Source organism: Tamandua tetradactyla, chromosome 12 (assembly GCF_023851605.1).
Source record: "Tamandua tetradactyla isolate mTamTet1 chromosome 12, mTamTet1.pri, whole genome shotgun sequence".
NCBI lineage: Eukaryota > Metazoa > Chordata > Mammalia > Pilosa > Myrmecophagidae > Tamandua > Tamandua tetradactyla.
The window spans coordinates 10,524,791-10,550,239 of NC_135338.1; the positions used below are offsets into that span (position 1 = coordinate 10,524,791).

At 39.1% G+C, this 25,449-nt stretch overlaps 1 protein-coding gene across 1 annotated transcript in view; it reads left to right on the forward strand.

Annotated features, from left to right (window-relative positions):
* TBPL2 (TATA-box binding protein like 2) overlaps positions 1 to 25,221 on the forward strand; it is a 31,235-nt gene extending 6,014 nt beyond the window's left edge. The window contains exons 5-7 of the mRNA XM_077122244.1: positions 2,585 to 2,752; positions 7,990 to 8,084; positions 25,145 to 25,221. Coding sequence (XP_076978359.1) covers positions 2,585 to 2,752; positions 7,990 to 8,084; positions 25,145 to 25,221 — 340 coding nt within the window. The remainder of the gene's footprint in view (positions 1 to 2,584; positions 2,753 to 7,989; positions 8,085 to 25,144) is intronic.
* Positions 25,222 to 25,449: the final 228 nt, after the last annotated feature.

A 25,449-nucleotide genomic window follows, 5' to 3' on the forward strand; every position in this document is an offset into this window, starting at 1 on the left:
CCATAACGCTATAGTGGAAGAACTGCTCTTTCCTCTAAACATTGAAAGATGAATTTCAGGTTCTCCTCCTGAAAAGTTTTGCCAATTTCTTTTCCCTCTAGGAATGTACTGAGTGTTCATTTTCTCCTCTGAAGGCAAGAAAGTTATGTTCTTTCATATTTGCCATTTTATTTGGCAGATTGTTTTCATTTACATTTCCTTATAAGTGAGATTTATCACTTCTCCTAAGTATGTAAACTGCCTACCATGTCTTGCCCAATAGTCTATGGAGATATTTCTCTTACTAGTTTTTGGTATTTAAATATTTTCACCATTTTACACGGTAAATATTTTCCCCAGGTTACCAATTATGGTATTTCATGGTTTTTTTTTTCAGACACAACTTAAAAAATTTTTGTTTATAGCCAGATACAGACTCTTTCTTTATGGCTCCTGCATTTGTTGTAATGTACAACGTTATAGAAATATTGATCCCCATATATTTTTTTGGTCTTTTTCAGGTTGTGCTTTGTATTAGGGAAAGGATAGTTGATGTTCTGATTCATCTACAGCTTTCTCTAAGTGATGGAAGTGTTTTGTATCTGAGCTGTCCAATGTGGGAGCAGATTTCGAGTTTCTGATCATGAATGTGATTAGTGAAAGAGATACTGGCCTTATCTCTGAAAAGTTATCCAAACCTGTTCTCTTTAATTGGAATAGCAAGAGTTTGGATAGCGGAGATACTTATATTTATTTGCATTGGAAAAGGGTCAGATTTAACAGTGGTTGTCACTGGTGGTGAGATTTCATGATTCTTAATCTATCTGCTAATGTTTGTGCAAGGAACATGTATGTAGAAATTTATGAGTGCTCTCTATAGGAACTTCTGCATGATATTTACAGCTTATTTTCCAAGAAACTATAGGACTATGCCTACTCTTGAAATTTGGACTCCTAAATATTAACACTATGGGATATGTAATAAATTAGGTGAAACGTAGTTTTTCAAAATGGAAACAGTTTATTTCACTGTTCACTTGGGGATGTGGCCTTGCTGGGGACATTTCAGGAGCTGGAAATGGGTGAGGAGAATCAAACTTAAAGGAGATAATGTCTATGAAATTATTACTGCAATGGCTGGCCCCTGGTAGATGTCCAATAAATGGAGTTTGGTTTGTTATACATATTAGATCATGTCACAAAGGACTGAGATAGGTGAGATAAATCAAGCACTACCTCGGGTCCAGGCAACAACACATTCAATATGGCTCTTTTCCCAGGTACTTGTGGTTTTCAAGTTAAACATGAGGGCAACCCATGAGAGAGCAGGAGTCCACAGGACTTGCCCATCAGATGTTGCCCCGGCGTGGCAAACCTTGCTACTTAATGTTGTGTACTAAGCACTTCATGTCACTAGTCCCCACTTACTTCTTTTATCTTAAATCCTGATACCAGCCACCATAGATGACTTCTGCCCTGCATTCCATGTGGTTTGCGGGCAATACCCATTTGAGAATAGTGAAATGAGTGTTGGCAATAGCAGGGAGGGATGGCCCTTCCAAATTTCCCTAAATTAAATTAATAATGTACTTTTAAATTAGTATTGTATTTTTCCACTCTCCCCATCCTCACCGAAAATGTGACAATGACAGCTGAAAAGTATCCAATAAAGGGCCACGGTGGCTCAGCAGGTAAGAGTGCTTGCCTGCCATGCCCGAGGACCCGGGTTCGATTCCCGGTGCCTGCCCATGTAAAAGTATCCAATAAAAATGAAGCCTCAAATCTAGGACTCCACATTCTTCTGTCTTGGGTTGAGGGTTGGAACAGAGCAAGCATTTTAGAAGGATAGTTGTGAAAGCAGATGAATTTCTTATGTTGTCTATTTGTCGAATGACAACTGCATGGGAAAACTTGACAAAATTGGGCAGATTTGGGGGTATTTTAATGTCTTTTATTTATTTTGACAATTCGTCCGATGAGGAGCCAAGGCTGGACACCCTGTCTGTGCCACTCCATTGGCCCATATCTCACCTCCTCATGTTGGTTTCTCTGTATAGGTGTGTCCTTATTTTGTCATTTTTTCCCATCACTAAGTGGTAAGCCCTTTTAGACCAAAAGGGTCGTTCTAAAACTTCAGGGAGCTTCAACCTCACCAGGAAAGCTTGTTAAGATGCGGATTGCTGCCCGGTGCTCAACCCCCCCTCCCCCCCCCAGATCCTGAGCATTTGAGGGGGAGCCTGAGACTTTGCATTTCTCACAAGTGCCCAAGTAATCCTGCTACTCACCTGGTGACACACTTAGTAGCATTTAAAAAAAGTTAAAAACAAAACTAGGTTGCATATGAAAGGTGACAAATTAAGACAAAATTCAGTTTATGGTTCAGTTCAACAACTGTAAGTTGTTCCATGCCTCTTATGAGGTGCTAGGAACAAGAATATGGAAGGAAGGTCCCTGTTCTTGTGAAGTCTACAGTTTCCTAGAGTGCATTGGAAGATAAATATGGAGCAAATGGTGAAAGTGTGATAAAAGTGTGTGAAAACAGAACAAGTAGCTATGGAGAACCTAATGCTTAAGGCAGCTTTAAATATATTTGCTCCTCCCCCAGCGAAGAACAGTCCCGTCTTGCAGCAAGAAAATATGCTCGTGTGGTGCAGAAGCTCGGCTTCCCTGCCAGATTCCTCGATTTTAAAATCCAGAACATGGTTGGAAGCTGTGATGTGAGATTCCCCATCCGGCTGGAAGGCTTAGTGCTAACCCATCAGCAGTTCAGTAGGTATGACTGGCATTTAGCTTTACTTGGAGTTTACCTGGGTATTGATTTTATGTTACATACTGCCTGAATAATTGTATTTCAGAGAATGTGGGATTATTAGATAATAAAAAAAGGATACGCTAGGTAAAAGGATTAAGATGTTGTACCTGAATTCTCACAGGTTACTAAATGTGTCTGATATTTTGAAACCGTGGCTCTCAAATGTCAATTGCATAGTAACCTGGGCAGCTTGTTAAAACACACGTCCCTGGGTGGGCTTCCTCACCAGAGATTGTGCTTGAATTTGCCTCTGGGGATGCCAGTTCTGCCAGTCAGGGGACCCCACTTTGAGAACCACTGAGCTATAGATTTATAAATGAGGCACACATGGGTGTGATTTGAGTGCGGCAAGCTGGAAGGAATGGAGAACAGGTGAGGGAACATGAGGTAATGGCCATAGCACAGTTAATGGTAGCTGTCCTACCTACTTTTCATCCTGTTTTGTGTTTTTTTTTGCGGAGGGGGGTGGGGGTGGCGCTTTGTGTGTCACTGTAGCCCCTATCCAGTTTCTTCTTTAGTGTTTTCATATTCCATGGGAGTATCTCTAGCGGGTCTGACGTCTTCAAACCTAACTTTTCCTATGTCAGCAGCAAACACGCCTTCCTCTTTCACCAGCTGCTTTGAGGTTTCTCATTGAAGACACCAGAACTGATTTAGAGTTACAATGTGCTCTTCAATTCTCTGGACCTCGCTTGAACTTAAGTCCTTTCACTCCAACACTTTTCTTCTTTTTGCTATTGAGCAAGCATTCTGCTTAACAGAGTACATAGGAATCAAATAGCTGTGTTTTCTCTAATAATGGTGAGCTTTCCATCTAGACTTGATCTGAACAGAAGTTAAGAATTGCTTTGTTTTTCCTTGACTTTTAAACGATTCTAGTACACTGAGATTTAGATTTTATGATCGTCTTCCTGCCATGTTTATTTTTCTTGATTGTATATTTTTCCTCTTCCGCATTCATTTAAAAACATATATATTTAAGCACTTACACCCATTTTTCTAAAATCTGAGTTTAATGAGAAGTTCTCTGTGCAAGTCACTTTTCATCTTTGAGCATCTTTTTCTTTCTTCAGTCTTGGGATAATTTGCACGTTTTTAGTAAAACCTTAATTTTTCGAAGTCAACATGTGATTCATCTTCTCTTTTGGATTCTCAATTCATGGGCTCCAGCCTGCCTTTCTTTGCACCAACGTTTTCTGAATATATGAAAGTTCTGCCTGAATTCTTCGGTCACATATCTAATGAGACATAGCATTCTTCTTTCTGGCTATTCTGGGCTCTAAAATGATGTGGACTATTCCTGTTTCCCATCGTTTCTTTTTTACCAACGATGCCTTCTTTTCCTATCTGATTTAAGTCTGTAGGAGGAATGTCTGTTGTCACTACTCTACCTTCTGAAAGATAAACAGGCCAGTCGGACAAGAGGAGAAGTCATCAGTGTACTGCTTTTATCTACCCAAAATGGACACATCACTCTTGTATCTTCCTTCTGGGCCCATTTTATAATCTTATCCATCTCTTTTCATTTGGCCTGGAAGCTTGTTTTATATCTGCATTGCTGTCACTTGATAGTTTCACTCTTACCACCCCCACATGCTTTCCATCAGGACTCTATCCAAAGATTATGGGCTCCAGCTCCAACGTGTGTATTCTTGACATCATGGCCTTAAAACCTCTTTTTCCCAGGAGGTTTGTAACTTTAAAATGAGGCCACTCTTTAATTGTCTGTAGCACTGTAGGGAGCTATGAACACATCAGTTATAATTATCAGGGCAAGTTTGCCTTCTGTTAAAACCTCAAGTTCATTTAATTCCCCAAGTTCTGCAAACCAATATATAGACATCTGGTCATTTGGTGCCTCCTGTGTTACATCTTCTCCATCTGTCTTTCTATACTATAATTGTTTTTACAGTGTCCCTCAAACATTTTCTTTCTCCATTCCCTTCAGTTTTTAATTCAAAAAATATATCTTGATAATAAATATTTAATTGAAGAAAATGTGGGTGGCTGTATAGCAGATGCTAGAGTGATAATGGTAAGCAAATGTAGCCGTGGTCCCTTGCCCTCATGGAACTTATCCAAAAGGGAAGACAGACAAGTCAATGATAATGAAATACAGTAAGGGTAATGAAATGTTGATGGTAAAGGCCTGTTTTAGTCTCTGAGGACTGCCATAACAAAATCCACCAACTGGGTGGATTTAAGCATCAAAGGCTTATTGTCTCACAGTTTTAGAGGCTAAAAGTCCAAAATCAGGATGTTAGCAGGGCCGTGCTCCCTGAAGTCTGCAGGGTTCTGTTGCAGCATGTTGTCAATCCATAGTGGTCTTTGGCTTGCAGCATAATTTAATCTCTGCCTCTTTCAAATGGCTATGTTTTCTCTCTCTCTGTTTCAGTTGTCCGTCTGTCCAAATGCCCTCTCCTTATTCGGATACTAGTCATATTGGACTAGGAGCCACCTTAATCCATTTTGGCCTTGTGGGAGTTAGGTTCAGGTGTCAACTTGGCCAGGTGAAGGTGCCTAGTTCTGTTGCTGTGGACATGAGCTAATGGCATGTGAAGCTCATCTGTCACTGATTACATCTGCAGTCGGCTAGGAGGCATGCCTGCTGCAGTGAATGATGTTTGATTTATTTGGCTGGATGCTTAAATGAGAGAGCTCAACGTAGCACAGCCCAAGCAGCTCAGCATACCTCATCTCAGCACTTGCAGCTCAACCCAGGCCTTTGGAGATGCAGAAAGGAATCACCTGGGGAAAGCTGTTGGGACCCAGAGGCCTGGAGAGAAGGCCAGCAGAGATTGCCCTGTGCCTGCCCATGCAAGAAAGAACCTCAGTTGAAAGTTGCCTGCCTTTTCTCTGAAAAACCATGCATTAATTAAGTCAACCCCCTTTTCTTGAAAACCAGTTCATCTCTGGTGTGTTGCATTCTGGTAGGCTAGAACAGGCCCCATCTCAACTAATATCCTATTTCCAAATAGGATCGCACTCACAGGACTGGGGGTTAGGACTTGAACATATCTTTTGGGGGGACACAATTCAGTCCATAGCAAAGCTCCCCAGGGTGCTATGGGACCATAAAATGGAGTTCTTAAAGTAACTGTGAGGAGTGAGGTCAAGGAAGGCTTGCTGAGGGAGGTGACATTTAAGACCTGAAGAAGGAGTCAAAGTTGGGTTTGCCAGGAGACTGGCAGGTGTTTGATAGTTTCATTCCTCATGAAATGATCTCTACCCCTAACCAAAATCTCTCCTTTTTTTCTGCCTTGCCCTCTTTTGGGATTGGGAAATAAATGAAGTAAATCTGTAATCAAAAGCGCATCTTAACTGGTATGTTAAAACCATGGTTCTGAAAGTCGCCTCCATCGACATGCCCAAAGCTTGCCTTGTTTACTCTTTTCCTTCTTAGAGTCCTAAGATTCATCTAGAAGACTAATGCAAACTTTTCTTCCGTGCCCTCAGTTTTTTGGGGCTGGGACCTTACAGTTCCCGAAGGGGGCCTATCAGGATTCCAGCTGGTATCGTTGTCTTCCCAATGTTGGGAGGTGGTTAGTGGGCAGATGTCTTGGTGGCCTTTTGTTTTTTTGCATGGGCAGCACCGGGAATCGGACCCGGGCCTCCAGCATGGCAGGCGAGAGCTCTGCCTGCTGAGCCACCGTGGCCCACTCTTAGTGGCCTTTTGACATGAGGCAGAGCAATGATCCGGGGAGACAGACCTGTAGGGACCTCCGTGTACTTGGGAAGTGTAGCCTTATCGCTGTGATGCATCTGCCTGGTGCCAGAAGGGACTGCACACCTGCCGCTGTTAGGGCCTTATCCACTGCAGAATTAAATGCTTTGTTTTGTTTTCTTCCTATGGATATACCCTCTGCGTGCAAAGATGCATGTGGGTCACAGTGTTCCGTTTCTTGGATTTCTTCCTTTTTCTCATATCGCTTCTCTAGTAACCACTGTTTTAAGAGTAAACTTTATTTGTATCAGCCTCTTCCTCTAACTGTCTGACTTCTTTTGTGTCCAAGCTCCTCAAAAGCCTTTCTAGCAATTTCTTTTCTCTAGGCTGGAGTGTGGAGAAACAGTCCTTAAACGTTTTGCTCCACTGGAGAATCCTGCTTATACTTAGTAGAAAATACGAGTGCGTTACTATTTATGGGACTAAATCCTGAATATTAAAAACTTGGGGTGGCTCAGCTTTATAACTTTCTTTGTACAGCACACATCCAAAGGTAAATAATAGTGTTTTTGAATGAGTAGTCTAGAAAAAGGATCTAGGATTTATCTGCTAAAAATGTTTAATGTTAGTTTATAAATACATTTAAAATGTGCTCATTATTGGGACACTTGGAAAATCCAGAGAAACATGTTTTATGTATATACTGATAGACTTTTTTTTTTGAAAAGGTAGAAAATGGGTAACCAACAACATCTGTTTCTTCCTGTTGAGAAGATGATGTATTTAGAATATGTGCTGTATTACTGTGTCTTTTCTTTTTTTTTTCCATCACATAGTTGTATATTCATCACCATGATCATTTCTCAGAACATTTGCATCACTCCAGAAAAAGAAATAAAAAGAAAAAAGTAAAAACTCATCCATACCATACTGCTCACCCCTCCCTCTCATTGACCACTAGTATTTCCCTCTACCCAATTTATTTTAACGTTTGTTCCCCCTATTATTTATTCATTTTTAATCCATATTTGTTACTCATCTGTCCACACCGTAGATCAAAGGAGCATTAGGACAAGGTTTTCACAGTCACATAGTCACCAACAAAATCTTAAGACACAGGTGGGCCACAGTGGCTCAGCAGGCAAGAATGCTCGCCTGCCATGCCAGAGGACCCGGGTTTGATTCCTGATGCCTGCCCATGTAAAAAAAAAAAAAAAACTTAAGACACTAATTCTGATGGCCTAAGTTACCTCAACTTCTTGTACATAGATAGCTTAGGATGGTTTGCCCTTGAAAAATCCTTTAGAGGAAAAATAATTTCTATATTTAGTTGCCTTAAGAAATTTCTTAGGACACTCAAGACTCTGCTTTTTATCAAGATGGGGAAAGGTTTGCAGTAAAATAGCTATTTATTCATAATTGCTTTGAAGGAAAAAAACCTATTTGTAACTGCTTTAATATATTAGGTCTTGAATGCTATGGAGCAGTAGCTGAATAGTGCTATTTTTAACATGTTCTTTTTATATCTTAACAGTTATGAACCCGAACTATTTCCTGGCCTTATTTATAGGATGGTTAAGCCACGAATTGTGTTGCTTATCTTTGTATCTGGAAAAGTTGTACTTACAGGTAAGTTCTAACATATGCTATGGCTTTTGTATAAATTCAGTAGCTATGAATGTGCTTTGTCTTTCCTTTCAAATAGCTTTATTCAACACTATAAAGGTAGTTTTGCTATTATAGAATGCCTGGAAAAATGAAAAATATAAAAATATATAAAATCACCCATAGTTCCCAAAACCCAAAACAGTAACTTTTTTCTTTTCTTGTTTTTGTGATTTTGATATTCAGTTTTACATCCTGCCTTTTTATTAACTATTATAACATATTTAGCTTAACTCATTGCTTACAGACTCTTCAAGAGTATTTTTAATGGCTGCATAATGTTCCAACATAGGGGTCAAGAAACTCTGTCTGTAAAGGTTATGAGTGGTCTCACTCATAACCACTGAACTCTGCCTCTGTGGTGAGAAAGCAGCTATGGACATTACATAAATGAATGGGGGTGGCTCTGTGTAGTACAACTTCATGAACACACAAATGTGAATTTCATATAATTTTCTGGTGTCATATACTATTAATTTTATTTTGTTTGTTTGTTCCTGAAGATTTAAAAATATAAAAATTACTCAGCTTGCAGGCCATACAAAAACAGGCAGCAACTGGATTTGGCTGGCAGGACTGAATTTTCTGACCCCCTGTTCTAACTGGTTATTGAATCATCCTTTACTTGATCTGCCATTGTTAAGCATTTAAATGTTCTTTGTTTGCTACTTATAAATGGCCAAATGTTTGAATTTTTATGTGTGGGGAATTATTAGTGTCGATTCTCAGAAATGGAACTTTCTGTTTGATGATATGACCTTTTTAAAGTTTTTAGTGCAAACTGCCAAGTTGTCTTTTAAATTAATTACAATAGAGTTTCCCTATATAACACGTTCCTATGGCAAAGTTTTGAAGTGTCCTTTACCAAATTCTTAGCAGCATTCAAAACAAACAGTACAAAAGAACTTTAATTGTATAGGTGGAGGCTGTATCTCACTGCTTTAACTGCATTGGTAATCAGAGAAATAGAAATCGATCACTTTGCAATATATCTGTTAAATAACTTTTTATCTTCTGTAGATAGCATTTGTATAACTCATTCCTTTTGCCTACTTGATCTTTAGTATTTTTCTCTAAGGATTTTTATATGCTCACAATAATTTTTAATGCAATTGTATTGACACATATAATCATCCAAAATATACAATCGGTGGTTCACAGTATCATATAGCTGTGCAGTCATCATGACCATTGATTTTTAAACATTTTATTACTCCAAAAAACAATAAAAATAAAAATAAAAAAGAACACCCAAAGCATCCCATAGCCCCATCCCACCCTATTATTTATGTATTTTTTGTCATTATTTTTTAACGTATCTGTCCACATACTGGTTAAAGGGAGTGTTAGTCACAAGGTTTTGACAATTGCATGGTCACACTATGAAAGCTATATAGTTATACAGTCATCAAGAATTAAGGCTACTGGATTACAGCTCAACAGTCTCAGGCATTTCCCTTTAGTTATTCCAATATACCAAAAACTGAAGGGAGATCTATATAATGTATATGAATAACCTCCAGAATGACCTCTCAACTCTGTTTGAAATCTCTGAGCCACTGAAACTTTATTTTGTTTCATTTCTCTTCCCACTTCTAGTCAGGAAGGCTTTCTCAATTCCAAGACGTCAGGACCAAGCTAATACCTGGCAGTCATGTCCCAGGTTGCAGGGAGATTTACACCCCACTACTTGGGGAGAGCAATGAATTTACCTGCAGAGTTGGCTTAAAGGCAGAGATCACATCCAAGCAACAAAAGAGGTTCTCTGGGGGTGACTCTTAGGCATAATTATAAGTAGTCTTAGCATCTCCTTGGCAGGAATAAGTTTCCTAAAGGTAAGCCCCAAGATTAAGGACTGGGCCTATTAAATTGATAGTCTTCAATGATTGTGAGACTATCAGGTCTTCCCCTAGAAGGGAAATTTAATATTTAAATTTTCCCCAGTCCCTCAAGGGGATTTTGCAAATACTTCTTTAACTTCAGCTGAGGTTACTCTGTAGTATATCAGGGCATCACATTAACGTGTACAAACCAGCAAGATCTTACTCCCTATTTAAGTTTCCATGTAATTTTGGTGTTCGAATGAACTGACCATACAAGTTAAATTAGATATCTGCCACAGAAAATATAAATTTTGCACCAAATAAACATCTCTTCCTTTCATCTCATGTAGAAGTTGAAGCTTTAGGATGCAGTCAATATCATCCTTTACTCTGTACTCTGGTTACCTTGGTCCTAACCACATTGGCTTCATTCACATCTCTAATGGGAATCTGATCTCTTTCTCAGCTTTTTAAACAGTTGCTTTATGGGGGTAATACTGATTTTCATAGCTGCAGAACTCTAGCTCTGAGTCTCAGGAGTTGCAAGAGAAACCTGAAGTTTCAAAAAAAAAAAAAGACCAGGCTATACAAAAAGGATCACCATCTCAGAATTTAGAAATAACCGTTGCAATTTAGGAATAGATGTGCCTGCTATAAGAGCTTAGAATCTAGGACTCTTTACAATAAGCCTTCCCCTGATAACTTATGCTCTCGAATTCAATTCTCAGAGTTTGCACACTATAGTTAGTCCATATTAGTGAGACATCATCATAGCTGTTTTTTTAGCTTCTGCTTATTTCACTCAACATACTGTCCTCAAGGTTCATTCACCTATGTGTACGCCCATTAACTTCCTTCCTTTTTGCAGCTGTTCAGTATTCCATTGTATGCATACACCACAGTTTATCCTTCCATTCATCAGTCGATGTACCCTTAGGCACCTCCATCCATTGCAAATAGTGAATATTGCCACCATAAACACCAGTGTGCAAATGTTAATTTCTGTCCCTGCTTCACTTCACGTGTACACATAGTAACAGTGTTGCAGGATCATATGGCAACACTATACTTAGCCTCCCATAGGACCACCAAACTGCCCTCCAGAGGGGCTCCACCATCCTACTTCCCTGCCAGTAGTGAAGAGGTGCACCTCTGCACATTTTCCACAGCACTTGTATTTGTTTATTTCTTAAGCAGTTTAATTTACATACCATGCACTCCATCCTAAGTAAAAAACATCTGTGGTTACTAATATAATCACATAGTTATGCATCCACCACCTCAATCTACATGAGGGCATTTCCATTTCTTCTGCCATGAAAGAAGAAGGAAAAAAATGAATAAAAAATAAAAAGGAGAAACACCACCACCAAGAATCCCATATCCCTCCTTTATATCCTTATATTTAGCTTTGACATGTTGCCCTTATGTTTAGTGGAAACTTATTACAGTGTTACTGTTAACTATAGACCCTGGTTTGCATTGATTGTATTTTTTCCATATACCAACCTGCTTTCAACACTTTGCACTGTTGGCATCCATTTGTTCTTCCTTGTGTAAAAAACATTCTTATGTTTGTGCATTTAATCACCATTATTATCCACTCTAAATGTCACTAAGTTATACAGTTCCAGTCTTTATTTTTTATCTTTTCATCTGGTGTTGTACATGCCCCTAGCCTTTCTCCTTCAACCATACTCACACTCAGTTTTGTTCAGGGTACCTACGATATTGTGCTACAATCAAGTAGTATTGTGCTATCCGTTTCTGAATCTTTATAGTCATCCTGTTGAATATTCTGTACTCCTTCAGCATCAAGTGCCCAATCTCTGCCCTCTTTCTATCTCCTGATAACCTGTGTTCTCAACCTCAACTCTCAAACTTTGCTCATTAATGTTAGTTCCTATTATTGAGACCATACAGTATTTGTCCTTTTGTTTCTGCTAATTTCACTCAACATAATAGCCTCAAAGTTTATCCACATTGCTGCTTGTGTCATGATTTTACTCTGATATATCTTATTTTTTCTCTTTTCACCCTTACTGAAAGTCTTCATTTCTATACTCTTCTCCAGACCTCTTTCCTGCCTTTTCATATCTGCCTTTAGTATTTCTTAAAGAGCAGGTCTCCTGTTCACAATTTCTGTCTGTGTCTGTCTGTCTGAAAATATTTTAACCACCTCCCCTCATTTTTGAAGGACAGTTTTGCTAAATATAGAATTCTTGGTTGGCAGTTTTTCTCTTTCAGTATCAAAAATACCATACCACTACCTTCTTGTCTGCATAGTTACTGCTGAGAAATCCATGTATAGTCTTATTGGGCTTCCCTTGTATGTGATGGATTGCTTTTCTCTTGCTGCTTTTATAATTCTCTTTGTCTTTGACATTTGACAGTCTGATTAGTGAGTGTCTTACTGTGTATCTATTTGGATCTATTCTGTTTGGGGTACGCTGCACTTCTTGGATCTGTAATTTTATGTCTTTCATAAGAGATGGGAAATTTTCAGTGATTATTTCCTCTGTTATCTTTCCACCCCCTTTCCTTTCTCTTCTCCTTCTGGGACACCAATTACATGTATGTTCATGTGTTTCATGTTGTCATTCAGTTCCCTGAGACCTTGCTCATATTTTTCCATCCTTTCCGCGACTGTTCCTTTGTGTGTAGATTCCAGATGGTCTGTCCTCTAGTTCACTAATCCTTTCTTCTGCCTCTTCAGTTCTGCTGCTCTAAGTCTCCATTGTGGTTTTTTGTTTTTTAATCTCTTCTATTGTGCCTTTCATTCCCATTAGTTCTGCCATGTTTTTTTTTTTTTTTCAAGCTTTTGAGTTCTTCTTTATGGTCACCCAATGTCTCCTTTACATCCTTTGTGTCTTTTGCCATATCCTCTCTCAATTTATTGATTTGATTTAGCATGCTTGTTTGGAACCTCTTTAACTAGTTGTTTCAACTCCTGTATCTCATTTAGTGTTAGTTTGTTCCTTTATCTTTGGTCATATCTTCATTTTTCCTAGTCTGACTCATAGCTTTTTGGTGGTGTCTAAGCATCTGATTTCCTCGATTAGTTTATTCTGAGGGTCATTTTCACTCTTTAACCTAGAGTTTTTTTGTTGGTTGGCTTTGTTCTCTATCTGTTCTTTGGCATTCATTTCAACTTATTCTAGGCCTCTAGCATAGCTTCTGTTTAAGTGATCAGAATATTTCAGCTCTTGTTTCTCTGTTTCTTGCCTGTCTATATGGAACTTTTTTTTTGAGAAGGGTCTCTTCAGATGTGATTGACCCCAATCAGCTTTTCCCAGACAAGGCAGGCCCACCTCTCAGGAGGAGGATGTAATCAGCATTCCCTGAGGACGAGACCCAGCAGATTGTCTGATTTTCCTGTGCAGCCATTAGACTCTGTGCTTTTCCTATCCTGCCTAGCAAGTGGGGCTTGTCAGCCCACAGTTCCTTGCTGGCATAAAGTGGTGTGGAGCCTTTAATTCTCAGCCTGCCAAGGGCATGGTTGAGACAGAGGCAGAGGTGACAGGTAAGCTTAAACTGTTTCTGATTCCCAGCCTGTGGGGTCTGAATTCTCTGAAGGAGCCACCCTTGAGTTGGGTCTTTCCTCTGGGAAGATAAGCTCTTTGGGAAATTATCTCCTTCACTTGTTACTTTTTCTCTCAAATCTATCATAACTCCACCCTTGCCTGGGTCAGTGCTGACAATTGAAAATGCCTAAGGCTTTCTCTAATGTACTACTTAGGACACTTTTAGAGGAAAGAAAAAAGGAAAAGGGAGAGAGGAAATAGAATTCCTTCAGAGCCAGCCCCCAGCCCCCAAAGCTTGCCAGTCAAGAACTGGAGTTGGTACCTGGCTCACATAGCCATCTTCCAGTATTCTGAGCTTGGCTGACTGAAAACCCTTTTTTTGTTTTTTGTTTTTTTTCCATCGGCCCCTTCTCCTCCTCTCTGCAAGGAAAGACCTCAGGGTTACTCTCCTGCTTTCTCTAGCTTTATCTGTGCTCAGAGCTTGTACCCAGCAGTCCAAATTTGTTAACTAAAGCTGCAGTTTGTTACCTTCTCTTACTTTTAGTACAGAACTGCTTATTTTTCCCCATGGGGAAGTGTTTTCAGCAGGCTGCCATGTCAGTGAAGGGGGTGCACCAGCCTGCAGTTTGGGGGCTTTACTTACAGTTCCCTGCTGAGATCTCGGCTCTTCCACCCATTCCAGACTGGTGTACGATGTGTGTCCAGTCACAATGTCCCCCAAACTGTTGTTCCAGACAGTTCCTGGCTGTTTACCAGCCGCTCTTGGGGACTAACTAAATTGTACACCTCCCTACGCTGCCATCTTGCCCTGCCTCCCAGCAGTAATATGAAAGGTAATTAGTCTGTTATATTTGTGACTTTTTCCTGTTGATTTTTATTTTTACAACTTTTACATAGAGTTTTTTTGTTGTTGTTGTTTGTTTGTTTTATGCCTGAGGTAAATAGTTGACTCTTTTCTATGCCATTATACTAAAGTTTGCCATTTATTTTTGTCTGGTTTTGTCTGCCTTGTTATACATTTTACTCCTCTCTACTGAAATGAATGCCAAGTTTATATACCATGAGCAAAATGGATTTCCTAGCCCTGCCTCCAGATAGCCAGCCAGCCAACACAAGATTATATATCTTTTCTCTCATTAATTTGTGATGAATCCTTTTGACCTTTATTCTTATATTGTCTCTTCCCAGGTTCTGCCTTCATTCCAGAATTATACCATATTAATTATTATAGTTTTAATTCTTTTTTAAAAATATTTTTATTGATAAATCTTCACACATATAGTCCATACATGGTATACAATCAATGGCTCACAATATCATAAGATGGTTTTCAACACCATGATCATTTTTAGAACATTTGCATCACTCCAGATAAATACAAAGAAAAAAACAACAGCTCATACATCCCATACCCCTTACCCCACCTTCTCATTGACCACTAGTATTTCAGTCTATCCCATTTATTTTACCCTTATCCCCCATATTATTTATTTACTTTTTTATTCTTGTTTTTATTTTTTATTTTTATTTTTGCATGGGCAGGCACCGGGAATTGAACCCGGGTCTCCGGCATGGCAGGCAGAAACTCTGCCTGCTGAGCCACCATGGCCTGCCCTATTTATTTACTTTTTTTTTTTCTAGAATTTTATTGAGGATTTTTGCATCTATATTCATTAGAGAGATTGGTCTGTAGTTTTCTTTTTTTGTAATATTTACTTTTTAAACCATTTTTCTTTTTTTACTCATCTGTCCATACTCTGGATAAAAGGAGCATCAGGCAGATGTTTTTCACAATTACACAGTCACATATTAAAGTTATATCTTTATACAATTACCTTCTAGGATCAAGGTTACTGGAACACAGCTCAACAGTTTCATGTACTTTCCTCCAGCCACTCCAACATACCATAAACTAAAAAGGGATATCTGTATAATGCATAAGAATAACCTCCAGGATAACCTCTCAACTGTTTGAGATCTCTCAGTCACTGAAATTTTATTTTGTCTCATTTCTCTCTTTCCCCCTTTGGTCAAGAAGTCTTTCTCAATCCCATGATGCCAGGTCCTGGCTCATCCCAGGACTTCTGTCCCATGTTCCAAGGGAGATTTACACCCCTGGGAGCCATGTTCCACTTAGGGAGGAGGGCAGTGAATTCACCTGCTGAGTTGGCTTAGAGAGGCCATGTTGTAGCTTTCATTCTAGTGGCTTCCATATCTGATTGGGTCAGTTTCCCCTCATTGCTCTCTTTTTATAGTTCTTAGCTCAACTGGAATATTTATTCTTCCAAATAAACTTCAAAATTATGAAATCTTGCCCTAGCCAAGAAAAACAGTATTTTTGTGTTTCTTGAATTAATTTAAGAAAAACTGATAAAGTTATCATTTAGTCTGTCCAAGGCAGAAGAAAAAATAAAAGAATTTTTAAGTCTTCTTTTATAATTCTCAGTAGAAAGCTTTATTTTCTTTTCTCTAAGAAATAACTAAGGTGTCTTCAAAGCCAGGAAAACCTATTTGAAACTGAAGAAATTTTTTGACTATAGCAAGACTACAATTCCTCAGATGCCACCAATTTAGAATAATTAAAACCCATAGTCATAGATATCGCCTTTTTAGTTAAGGCCTAACAGAGAGGCTGGAGGGAACGGCCTGAAAATGTAGAGCTGTGCTCCAGAAGCCATGTTTCTTGAAGATGAATGTATAATGATATAGCTTTTGCAATGTGACTGTGTGACTGTGAAAACCTTGTCTCTGATGCTCCTTTTATCTACCTTATGGATAGATGAGTAAAACATATGGATTAAAAATAAATAAATAATAGGGGGAACAAATATCAAAATAAATTTAGTAGATTGAAATGCTAGTGATCAATGAAAGGGAGGAGTAAGGGGCATGGTATGTATGAATTTTTTTCTATTTTCTTTTGATTTCTTTTTCTGAATTGATCCAAATGTTCTAAGAAATGATCATGGTGATGAATGTACAACTATGTGATGATAAAAAATAGATAAAATTTCCAAAAATAAATAAATAAAATACAAAAATAAAACCCATAGTGACTGACAAAGTTTAGTGACTGACAAAGTTTATCTCTGTATGCCCATAAGGAAGAGGAAAAAGCCTCCCAAGCAAATTGAATGTTATGATAATGGAGGCAAATATACAGGTGACTTAAGGGAACAAACTTTTTAAGACCTTTGGCAGGAAACTTTCATACGTATGCTATGAACTATGTATCATTGCAAATCAGTCACATTAAAAGTACAAATTTCTAAGTACAAGCCAAGTTACTAAATAAGTACATAAAAATAAGTTTCTTTAAATATCCTGATTCAGATACGCTTTCCCATTTCCCCAAACTTGTTTTAAAAGCTCTTATGTACACTTCTGCTAACATTTTCAAATAAAAAAGTAAAAGATCGTCATTATCATGCAATAGTGAAGGCCATAACAATAAACCTCCTTTAAAATTTAACGTGTTAAGCAAGAGTAGGCAAAGTTAAATTGCTTTACTCTTGTGAGATGTGGATCATCAATTTTGTGAAGAGGGGAATGAAATGTATTACCTGAACCCCAAACTGTTGCCTGTATTATGAAGTGAAAACCAATCCTTGTCTTACTGGTGAAATTTTGTGTAATTATCATCTACTGGAGTTTTTACCTACTTATGCTGTTTTGTCTTAAACTACTTGTTTTCGAACGAGATAGGTTATAGTGGGGGTTGAATTGTGTTCCTCCAAGGAATAAATCCAAGTCCTAACCCTATTACCTGTGAATGTGACCTTAGTTGGAAAAAGGGTCTTTGATGATGTGATTAAGGTAAGAATCTTAAGATGGGATCATCCTAGATTAGAATGGACCCGAAATCCAATGACAGTGTCCGTAGGAGAAAGAGAAAAGAAGACACCCAAGGAGATTGAGGGAAGAAGTCCAGGTGAAGATAGAGGCAGCGAAAGGAGTCATGCTGCTACAAGCCAAGGAATGCCAGGACCCACCAGAAGCTGGAAGAGGGAAAGGAGGATTCTTCTCCAGAGCTTTCAGAGGAAGTATGCTCCTGCCAACACCATGATTTGGGACTTCTGGTCTCCAGAACTTTGAGTTGATAAATTTCTGTTATTTTAAGCCACCAAGTTTGTTGTAATTTGTTACAGTAGCCCTAGGAAATTAATACAAATTTTGGTACTGTGCAATAGGGTGCAGCTGCAACATACCTAAAAATATGGAAATGACTTGGAATTGGGTAATTGGTAGAGCTTGAAGAATTTTGAGGTACATGATAGAAAAATCCTAGGTTGCCTTGAGAAGATGGTTGGTATAAATAGAGATGTTAAAGGTGATTCTGGTAAGGAGTTGAAGGAAATGAGGAACATATTTATTGGAAACTGGAGAAGTGATTCTTCTTATAAAGGGGCAGAAAACTTGGCTGAATTATGTTCCACAGTTAAATAGAAAGCAGAACCTGTAAGTGATGAGCTTGGATACTTAGCAGAGATTTCCAAGTACAGTATTGAAGTACAGCCTGGTTTCTCTATACTATTTATAGTAAAATACAAGAGGAAATAAATTAACTGAGGAAGGAATTGTTAAGCAAAAAGGAATCGACATTTGATGATTTGGAAGGTTCTTGACCTATCTCGATTACAAAGGATGCTAAAATTAGGAAATTCATTGCTGAGAATTTGTACTCTAGAGAGAGGACCAAGGGTGTGGCTGGACAATCTTTTGCTGAAGAGATCAGTTATGTGACATATGGATCCAACCAACCATCTCAGCAGAAGCCAGGAAGGATTTGTGGAGAACCCTTTTGTCTGATACCATGGCTCCTCCTTGATACACATAGGAGACCCACAAGGTTTTTGAGAATATTATATTGGCAGAAGCACTGCTGAGTTGGACTTGAGAGGGACAGCGATGAGATGAATTGAAGGAAAGTTGTCAGACTCCCAATGTTCTACAGGCAGAAAGTAGGCTGATAGGTTTACAGTTTGCAAATGTGTGAAAGAAAAAGGAAGAATGACTGAGGGCAAAGCCACAGAGGCAGAAGTCAAAGAGGCAGGCCTGGAGGGCAACACCTCTGTGGGTACAAAGGGTGAAGGAATGAGCCACAGATTTTTCTCGGGCCTTAATACCAAATAGAATTTGCCCTGCAGGGTTTCAAACTTGTTTGGGACTAGTGACCCCTTTCTTATTTTCAGTTTCTCCCTTTTGGATGAAATGTCCTGTATCTGTCCCACCTTGAATTTGGAAGCAGAGAACTTGCTTACTAGTTTCATAGGTCCACAGATACAGAAGAATTTCTCCCCAGACCTAGAGTCTCACCCATACCTAAATTTGGACTTTTGAGATTTGGGATTTTTGAGCTGATACTTAGTTGGGATTTTGGATTTAGAGTTGATGTTGTAATGAGTTGAGGCTTTTGGAGATGTTGGAATGGAGTGAATATATTTTGTAGGTGGGATGGATATGAATTTTAGGGGGCCAGAGGCCAGACTGTAGTGAGCTGAATTGCATCCCCCTAAAGGATATGTCCAAAACCTAACTGGAACTTGTGAAAGTGACCTTATTTAGAACAGAGGTCTTTGAGACATAATTAACTTAACGATCTTAAAATGAGATCATCCTGGATTCAGGTGGGCCAGAAATCTTATAAAGAGTATTTTCATAAGAAGGAGAAAAGGAAAAGACAGAGATACAGGGGAGAAGGCAATGTGAAGACAAGGAGAAGTGGAAGTTATGCTGCTGTAAGTCAAGGAGCCACCAGAAGCTGGAAGAGGCAAGGAAGCATACTCCCCTGGAACCTTTGAAGGGATTATGTCCCTGGCAGCATCTTGATTCGGAACTTCTGGCATTCAAAACTGTGAGAGGATAAATTTCTGTTTAAGCCACCGAGTTTGTTGTAACTTATTACAGTGGCTCTAGGAAACCGATACAATGGTTTAGGTTACTTCTGCTCCAAACTTAGAGTCAAATGCTCATTAATCCCTAATTTTAGGGATCTAGACTCTTTCCACCTAAATTAAAAACTCAAGGTCCCAATTTGGGGTGCAAACCTAGGAAAGGGACCAAAGAGATCTCCTTTTAGTCTTGAGCTAGGGATGCTTGTGAAAAGTCAAATGGTGTCTTCTAATGGCTTAAACATGGGTTCTAGTGTAACATGACAAGCCTAGGTACTGTACAAAGATGTTTTAGAAGCAAGATCCCAAGAATAACTTTTGCCTAGAAAATATATTGAAATTAGAAACGTACTTTGAATTCTACTTTAGAAAATAATGGATCCTTTCCAGGTGGGAACTGTAGAATGTCAATACACATAATACAAATATGTGATAATATGAAATTTTGTATCACATGTCATTTTAGCCTTTGAAAATAATTGTTCATGTAAAATTGTCTTATTTCCCTTAATCTCCAAAGCTACCATCACCATGTCCAGTGCTACTTCTGAGTGTTCTAATTATAGTTGAGCTGAGGACAGAAAGGCACTGCTGTCCTGCTTTGTCATGTCCCCGACAGTAGAAGCTGAACTGAGCTTTACACTTTTCCCAGGTGTGCTGGTTTGAAAGGATATATGCCCCCTAAGAAAAGCCATGTTTTGATATAAATCTCATTTATTAAAGGTAAAATAATCCTATTCAATACTGTATATATGAAACTGCAATGAGATCATCTCCCTGGTTGATGTGATTTAGTCAAGAATGGTTGTTAAACTGGATTAGGGGGTGACATGTCTCCACCCATTTGAGTGGGTCTTGATTAGTTTCTGAAGTCCTATAAAAGAGGAAACATTTTGGAGAAAGAGATTCAGAGAGAGCAGAGAATGTTGCAGCACCACAAAACAGAGTCCACCAACCAGTGACTGTTGGAGATGAAGAAGGAAAACGCCTCCTGGGGAGCTTCATGAAATAGGAAGCCAGGAGAGAAAGGTAGCAGATGATGCTGTGTTTGCCATGTGCCCTTCCAGCTCAGAGAGAAGCCCTGACTGTGTTCGCCATGTGCCTTCTCACTTGAGAGAGAAACCCTGAACTTCATCGGCCTTCTTGAACCAAGGTATCTTTCCCTAGATGCCTTTGATTGGACATTTCTTTAGACTTGTTTTAATTGGGACATTTTCTTGGCCTTAGAACTATAAACTAGCAACTCATTAAATTCCCCTTTTTAAAAGCCATTCCGTTTCTGGTATATTGCATTCCAGCAGCTAGCAAACTAGAACACCAGGGTAGTGCTGCTTTTCTGTAGTTGGCATGACATTTACCACCATGTTTTGTTTTTTCCTCTCAAACTATGGTACAATTAATAGTATGGCAAGATTTTGCTGGATTAATACACAACGTACAGCAAATATGACAACTTTTCCTTTGTAAGATCAGGCATAACAGAGTTAACATACTGTTAACTCATGTGCCAGGCTCTGTGCTCAGGACTTTTATAGAGGTTGTAATTAACTTTAAGAGCTTGTCCCTTGAACTTCTGCTTCCTCACCAGTAAAATGGGTATAAGGGAGAGGTCAAATAACATTAGCAGTCTCAAACAGCTGTACATGCCTCAGACAGGATGGGAATTTAGTCTGGCTCCAGGACCCAGCATTTTCACCACATTCGCCCTGTCCCCAGCACTTTAGGTGTCTGGGGCCACCTAAACCTTCCCCGAAGTCTCCTGTGCGCTGCCTTCTTATTCCTCCTTGTCAGCTGGAGGAATGAGAAATACTTTCAGTGGGGAAAGGCAGCAAGGTGTGGTAGTTAAGATGGGTAGATTCTGGAGGTCAACTGTCCAGTTTGAATCCAGGCTTTACGACTGTCATGGTCAGGTTCATGTGTCAATTTGGCCAGGTGGTGGTACCTGTTTGTCTGGTTGGGCAAGTGCTGGCCTGTCTGTTGCTAGGAGGACATTTCATAGAATTAAATCATGATCACGTCAGCTGCATCCACAGCTGATTCCATTTGTAGTCAACCAAAGGGGAGTGTCTTCCCTAATGAGTGATGCTTAATCTAATCACGGGAAGCCTTTTAAGGAAGATTCAGAAGAGACATATTCTATTCCTGCTTCGGCTGGTGAACCTTTCCTGTAGAGTTCGTCCAGACCCTCCATCGGAGTCGTCGGCTTCACAGCGTGCCCTGTGGATTTTGGACTCTGCATTCCCATGCTCATGTGAGACACTTTTATAAATTTTATATTTGCGAGTGTTCCCTGTTGATTCCGTTTCTCTAGAGAATCCTAACTACTACAACGACTTATTAGTTGTATGACTTTAGGTGACTCATTGAAATTCTCCACCTCAGTTTCCTTGTATGTAAAATGGAGTGGAAATAGAAACTATATCTGAAGTGTGGTGAGGGAGTAGAAGACTGTGCCTGGCACGTGGTAAGGATGCTATAAAGTGTTAGCTGTTATTTCAGTGAAAGCCCACCTCTCCCTGCTTTTTTTCCGCTGATCCCTGAAAAAGACTGAAATTCTGCTGTGACGCATTGCTCTGGTGATAGGAATATGAAATCTAAAGAGGTTTCAGTAAAATGCTTCACACTGACTTATTTCCCTCCAGCATAAGGTCTAAGAAGCTGGGGCATTGTTAATGAGGGCCATTCTCAATACTCTCTACGTTATTGTGTCTGGAAAATGTATAGCTCCGAGGACATGTTCTTGTGGAGAGCGGGGCTAGACAGCAGAAAAATGGCAAGACCAATTAGGGAGTGGGCCAGGGAGATAACATAATATTCCTGTCGATTTTACCCAGTAATCATCCAATAACGAGTTAGTAAAATGTGTAAGTTGAGGTTTAATGCTTTTTTTCAGTGTGTAAAATTTGACTTATATGCTGACAAACGTGGCTTCACCTGGGAAAATAATAAGCGCAGTATGACATGATATAAGAATAAAACTGGAAAATCCAAGTAGTATTGGAAATTGATATTTGGGCTGGCAAAGGCATAGGGGTGAGCTTACAAACCTTATCAACAGATGATGAATTTATAAAGTTTGGAGTGCAAACCAGGTACACCTCCTGGTTAGGTGCTGAGACTGTAAGGGCACATAGAATACACGCCATGCCTGACAGGATTCCAGCCTGGAGAAGGAGCCAGACATGAACAAATTACATAGTACTGGCTGTTACAGAACCCAATGGTAAGTCATTCCAACATCCCTAATTCTGAAATACTTTCTTCTTGGGCAATAAAAATGGCTTAGATTTGGTACAATGTCGTGGTTTACAGAGGACTCCCTATAAACATATTAACCCATATAGTAACTCCATGAGAAGGTTATTTTCCTTATTTTATGCATAAGGAAACTGAAACTCAGGTTAAACAGTTTTCCTGATCCCAAGGCTATTTAGTGGTATGATCTCAATGCTGTGATCTCAAAGTGGCATTTTCTTCAGTGTACCTGGCCACAAGAACTTTCACCTCAATCGCCAAGGGTAGTAATGACTAGTATCCTCCAAAGCAGTAGTTATTACAGTCTAAAGAAATGACTATAACTTTTGCTTAAAAGGGAAGGGTCAGGTGCACGGGTGGTTCAGTGGTAGAATGCTCACCTTCCATGCCAGACACCTGGGTTCGATTCCTGGCCCATGTACCCCCCCCACCCCCACCCCCCAAAAAAGCAAGGGCCACCTAATTAGAGTCTGGAGCTACAAACTGGAATTTTTGATTATCGACTGGTGAATTTTAAGTTATGAAGTTTGGATGCAAGCAATTTAGTGAGGAAACGTTTGACTACATTGAACAAAGAAAGTCATTTTAACACCTGGTAGCAAATTCTGATAATGTTTATTCGGTGGGAGAAAAAAAAATCCTGGGTTCATCAGCTCTTCTCCCAGAGCTGCTACTTTGTGATTTGGGGGAACTTCAATTTCTTCGGCTTCAGTTTCCCACCCATAAAAAGAGAAAATTGTACTAGATAATTCTCTTAAGGTCCTTTTGTGTCTATAGTAGTTTTTCTATTATAGAAAATAATGATCACCTTCAGTGTCCAGTCCTTGGGTAATGAGTATTTTCTGCTCCCCATGGAGAATGCCAGAATGCTTTACTCTCTTTGTACATGAATGAAATACTTTTGGGTTTATTTGTTTGAATATATAAAGGTGTTATGTAACAAGTGAAATGTACAGTTACACAAAATACCAGACCTGGATACTCTGTTCCTTAATGACATGTAAAAAGGGAGAACTTCGGTTTCTGCTGTTTGTGTGTGTGGGTGGACTGGGGTGGGATGTGAGCAGTGTGTGTGTGACTGTTTGTCACATGAATTATGCTTCACCGTCTCCTAACATGAATTCGCCTCCATATAAATATACCCAGAAGCCAAAAGTCCGTAAAATCAAAGGCAGGGAGGTTTTTTTGTTTTGTCTTGTGTGCGTGTTTGTTTTTGTTTTTAAACAATTGTGCTTTATTTTCTACTTTGCCAGCTCACTGTTTGTTTTCTATAAAACCAATCTCTTTAGAATCTAAAATTTCAGGGCTGTAGCTAAAATCTGGTGAGATTTAAAGGTTTTTTCCCCCCTTGCCCCAAAGGCAGTTTCCCTGGGTTTCACAGTCCCATGGTTTCACAGTTCCCATGTCAGGAACTTACTCTCCTTGCCTGACATCCTTGGGTGTAGAGACCTACAGATAGTAAACTGCTTGGCAATGAATAAGTAACTTTTTGCCCTTACGTCTCAAGAAAAAAAAAAAAAAGCTTATATGAACTTCATGTTCGATTTCGAATCCTGACTTCTACCTGCGTCTCAAATCTGTGGATTCTTCTTTAGGTAATTCCTTCTTTTTAGATAACTACTTCTCAGAGGTTATTTCTGCTGCGTAATTTATGGAAGTGTTACTCCTTTCCAATCTTCTAGCTCTCAAGGAAGTCTTTATCAACTTAAGCTGTTTTTCGTTTCTCTTCATGCAAACAATTTCTACTTTCTTCTCATTCATTGTCTTTTCCAACTTTTACACCACCCTCTTTGCCTCCTGCCCATAATGATTAGTTTCTTCATCAGCTGATAGTTCTATATAAACATAAGCAATACTAGTAATCCTTAATCTTTAGTACAATGTGGCTGCATAATTTCAAAAGAGAAGATAATGGTAGTTGGTGGCAGTGAGTGAGGAGTAGAGACTGAACATTTCTCAAGGGTGGGACTGTGTTAATTCATAGCTTCTAGAGCAGTTACGTTATAAAGACTCTAAAATTACCAAGGGATGACAGCGGTACAATCTTTCCCTCGAATCCCTTCCCGTACACTGAAATGTAAAACTCGAGTAGAATAGCTCCAATTTATCTCAGCCCGTTGGTTAAAATTAGGGAATCAATACGTTAACTATAGATTCATGGATTAAGGGAAGTCTCCTTCACTGGCAGTAAGTACCAAGAGGCACTGATGAAGTTTACTCTTGGGTCAAGTTCATGTCCACACTTAGAGACAACACTCTGCATTTCATACTGAGCAGTGTGTACTACAGACCGATATCCCCATGTAGCAGAAGTATTGGCAAACTCAGTTCTAGGGTGCGTGTTTTGTGGGAATGTTGCTGTAGTCACTGAAATTGTTTTTACCCAGAATAAATACCACTGTGACTTCTCTGGAACAACTGAAGAGATGTCATCATATAAAGTAATTAGAGATGAAACAATGAAATTTCAGTGTGAAATCTCTTTTGGTATTTTTATATTAAAGGTTATATAAATGTGGTTTCTTTTATAGGTGCCAAAGAACGTTCTGAGATCTATGAAGCATTTGAAAACATCTATCCTATTCTAAAGGGTTTTAAAAAAGCCTGAGTATATTATTCAACATGTCACAGTATACTAGTTTGAGTACGTACACAGACCCTGCACAGAAACTGCTGGATTTTTCTACTTTTCATTGTGGCTATTCCATGTACATTTTGATTTTCCTTATCAAAGGATGATTCTACGTGAGTTACCATGACTAAGAATGAAGAAAAAGTTCTTATTCAAAATGACTCCTCTATGATGTATTTTGAGATTGAAAACAGCATGCTTCTG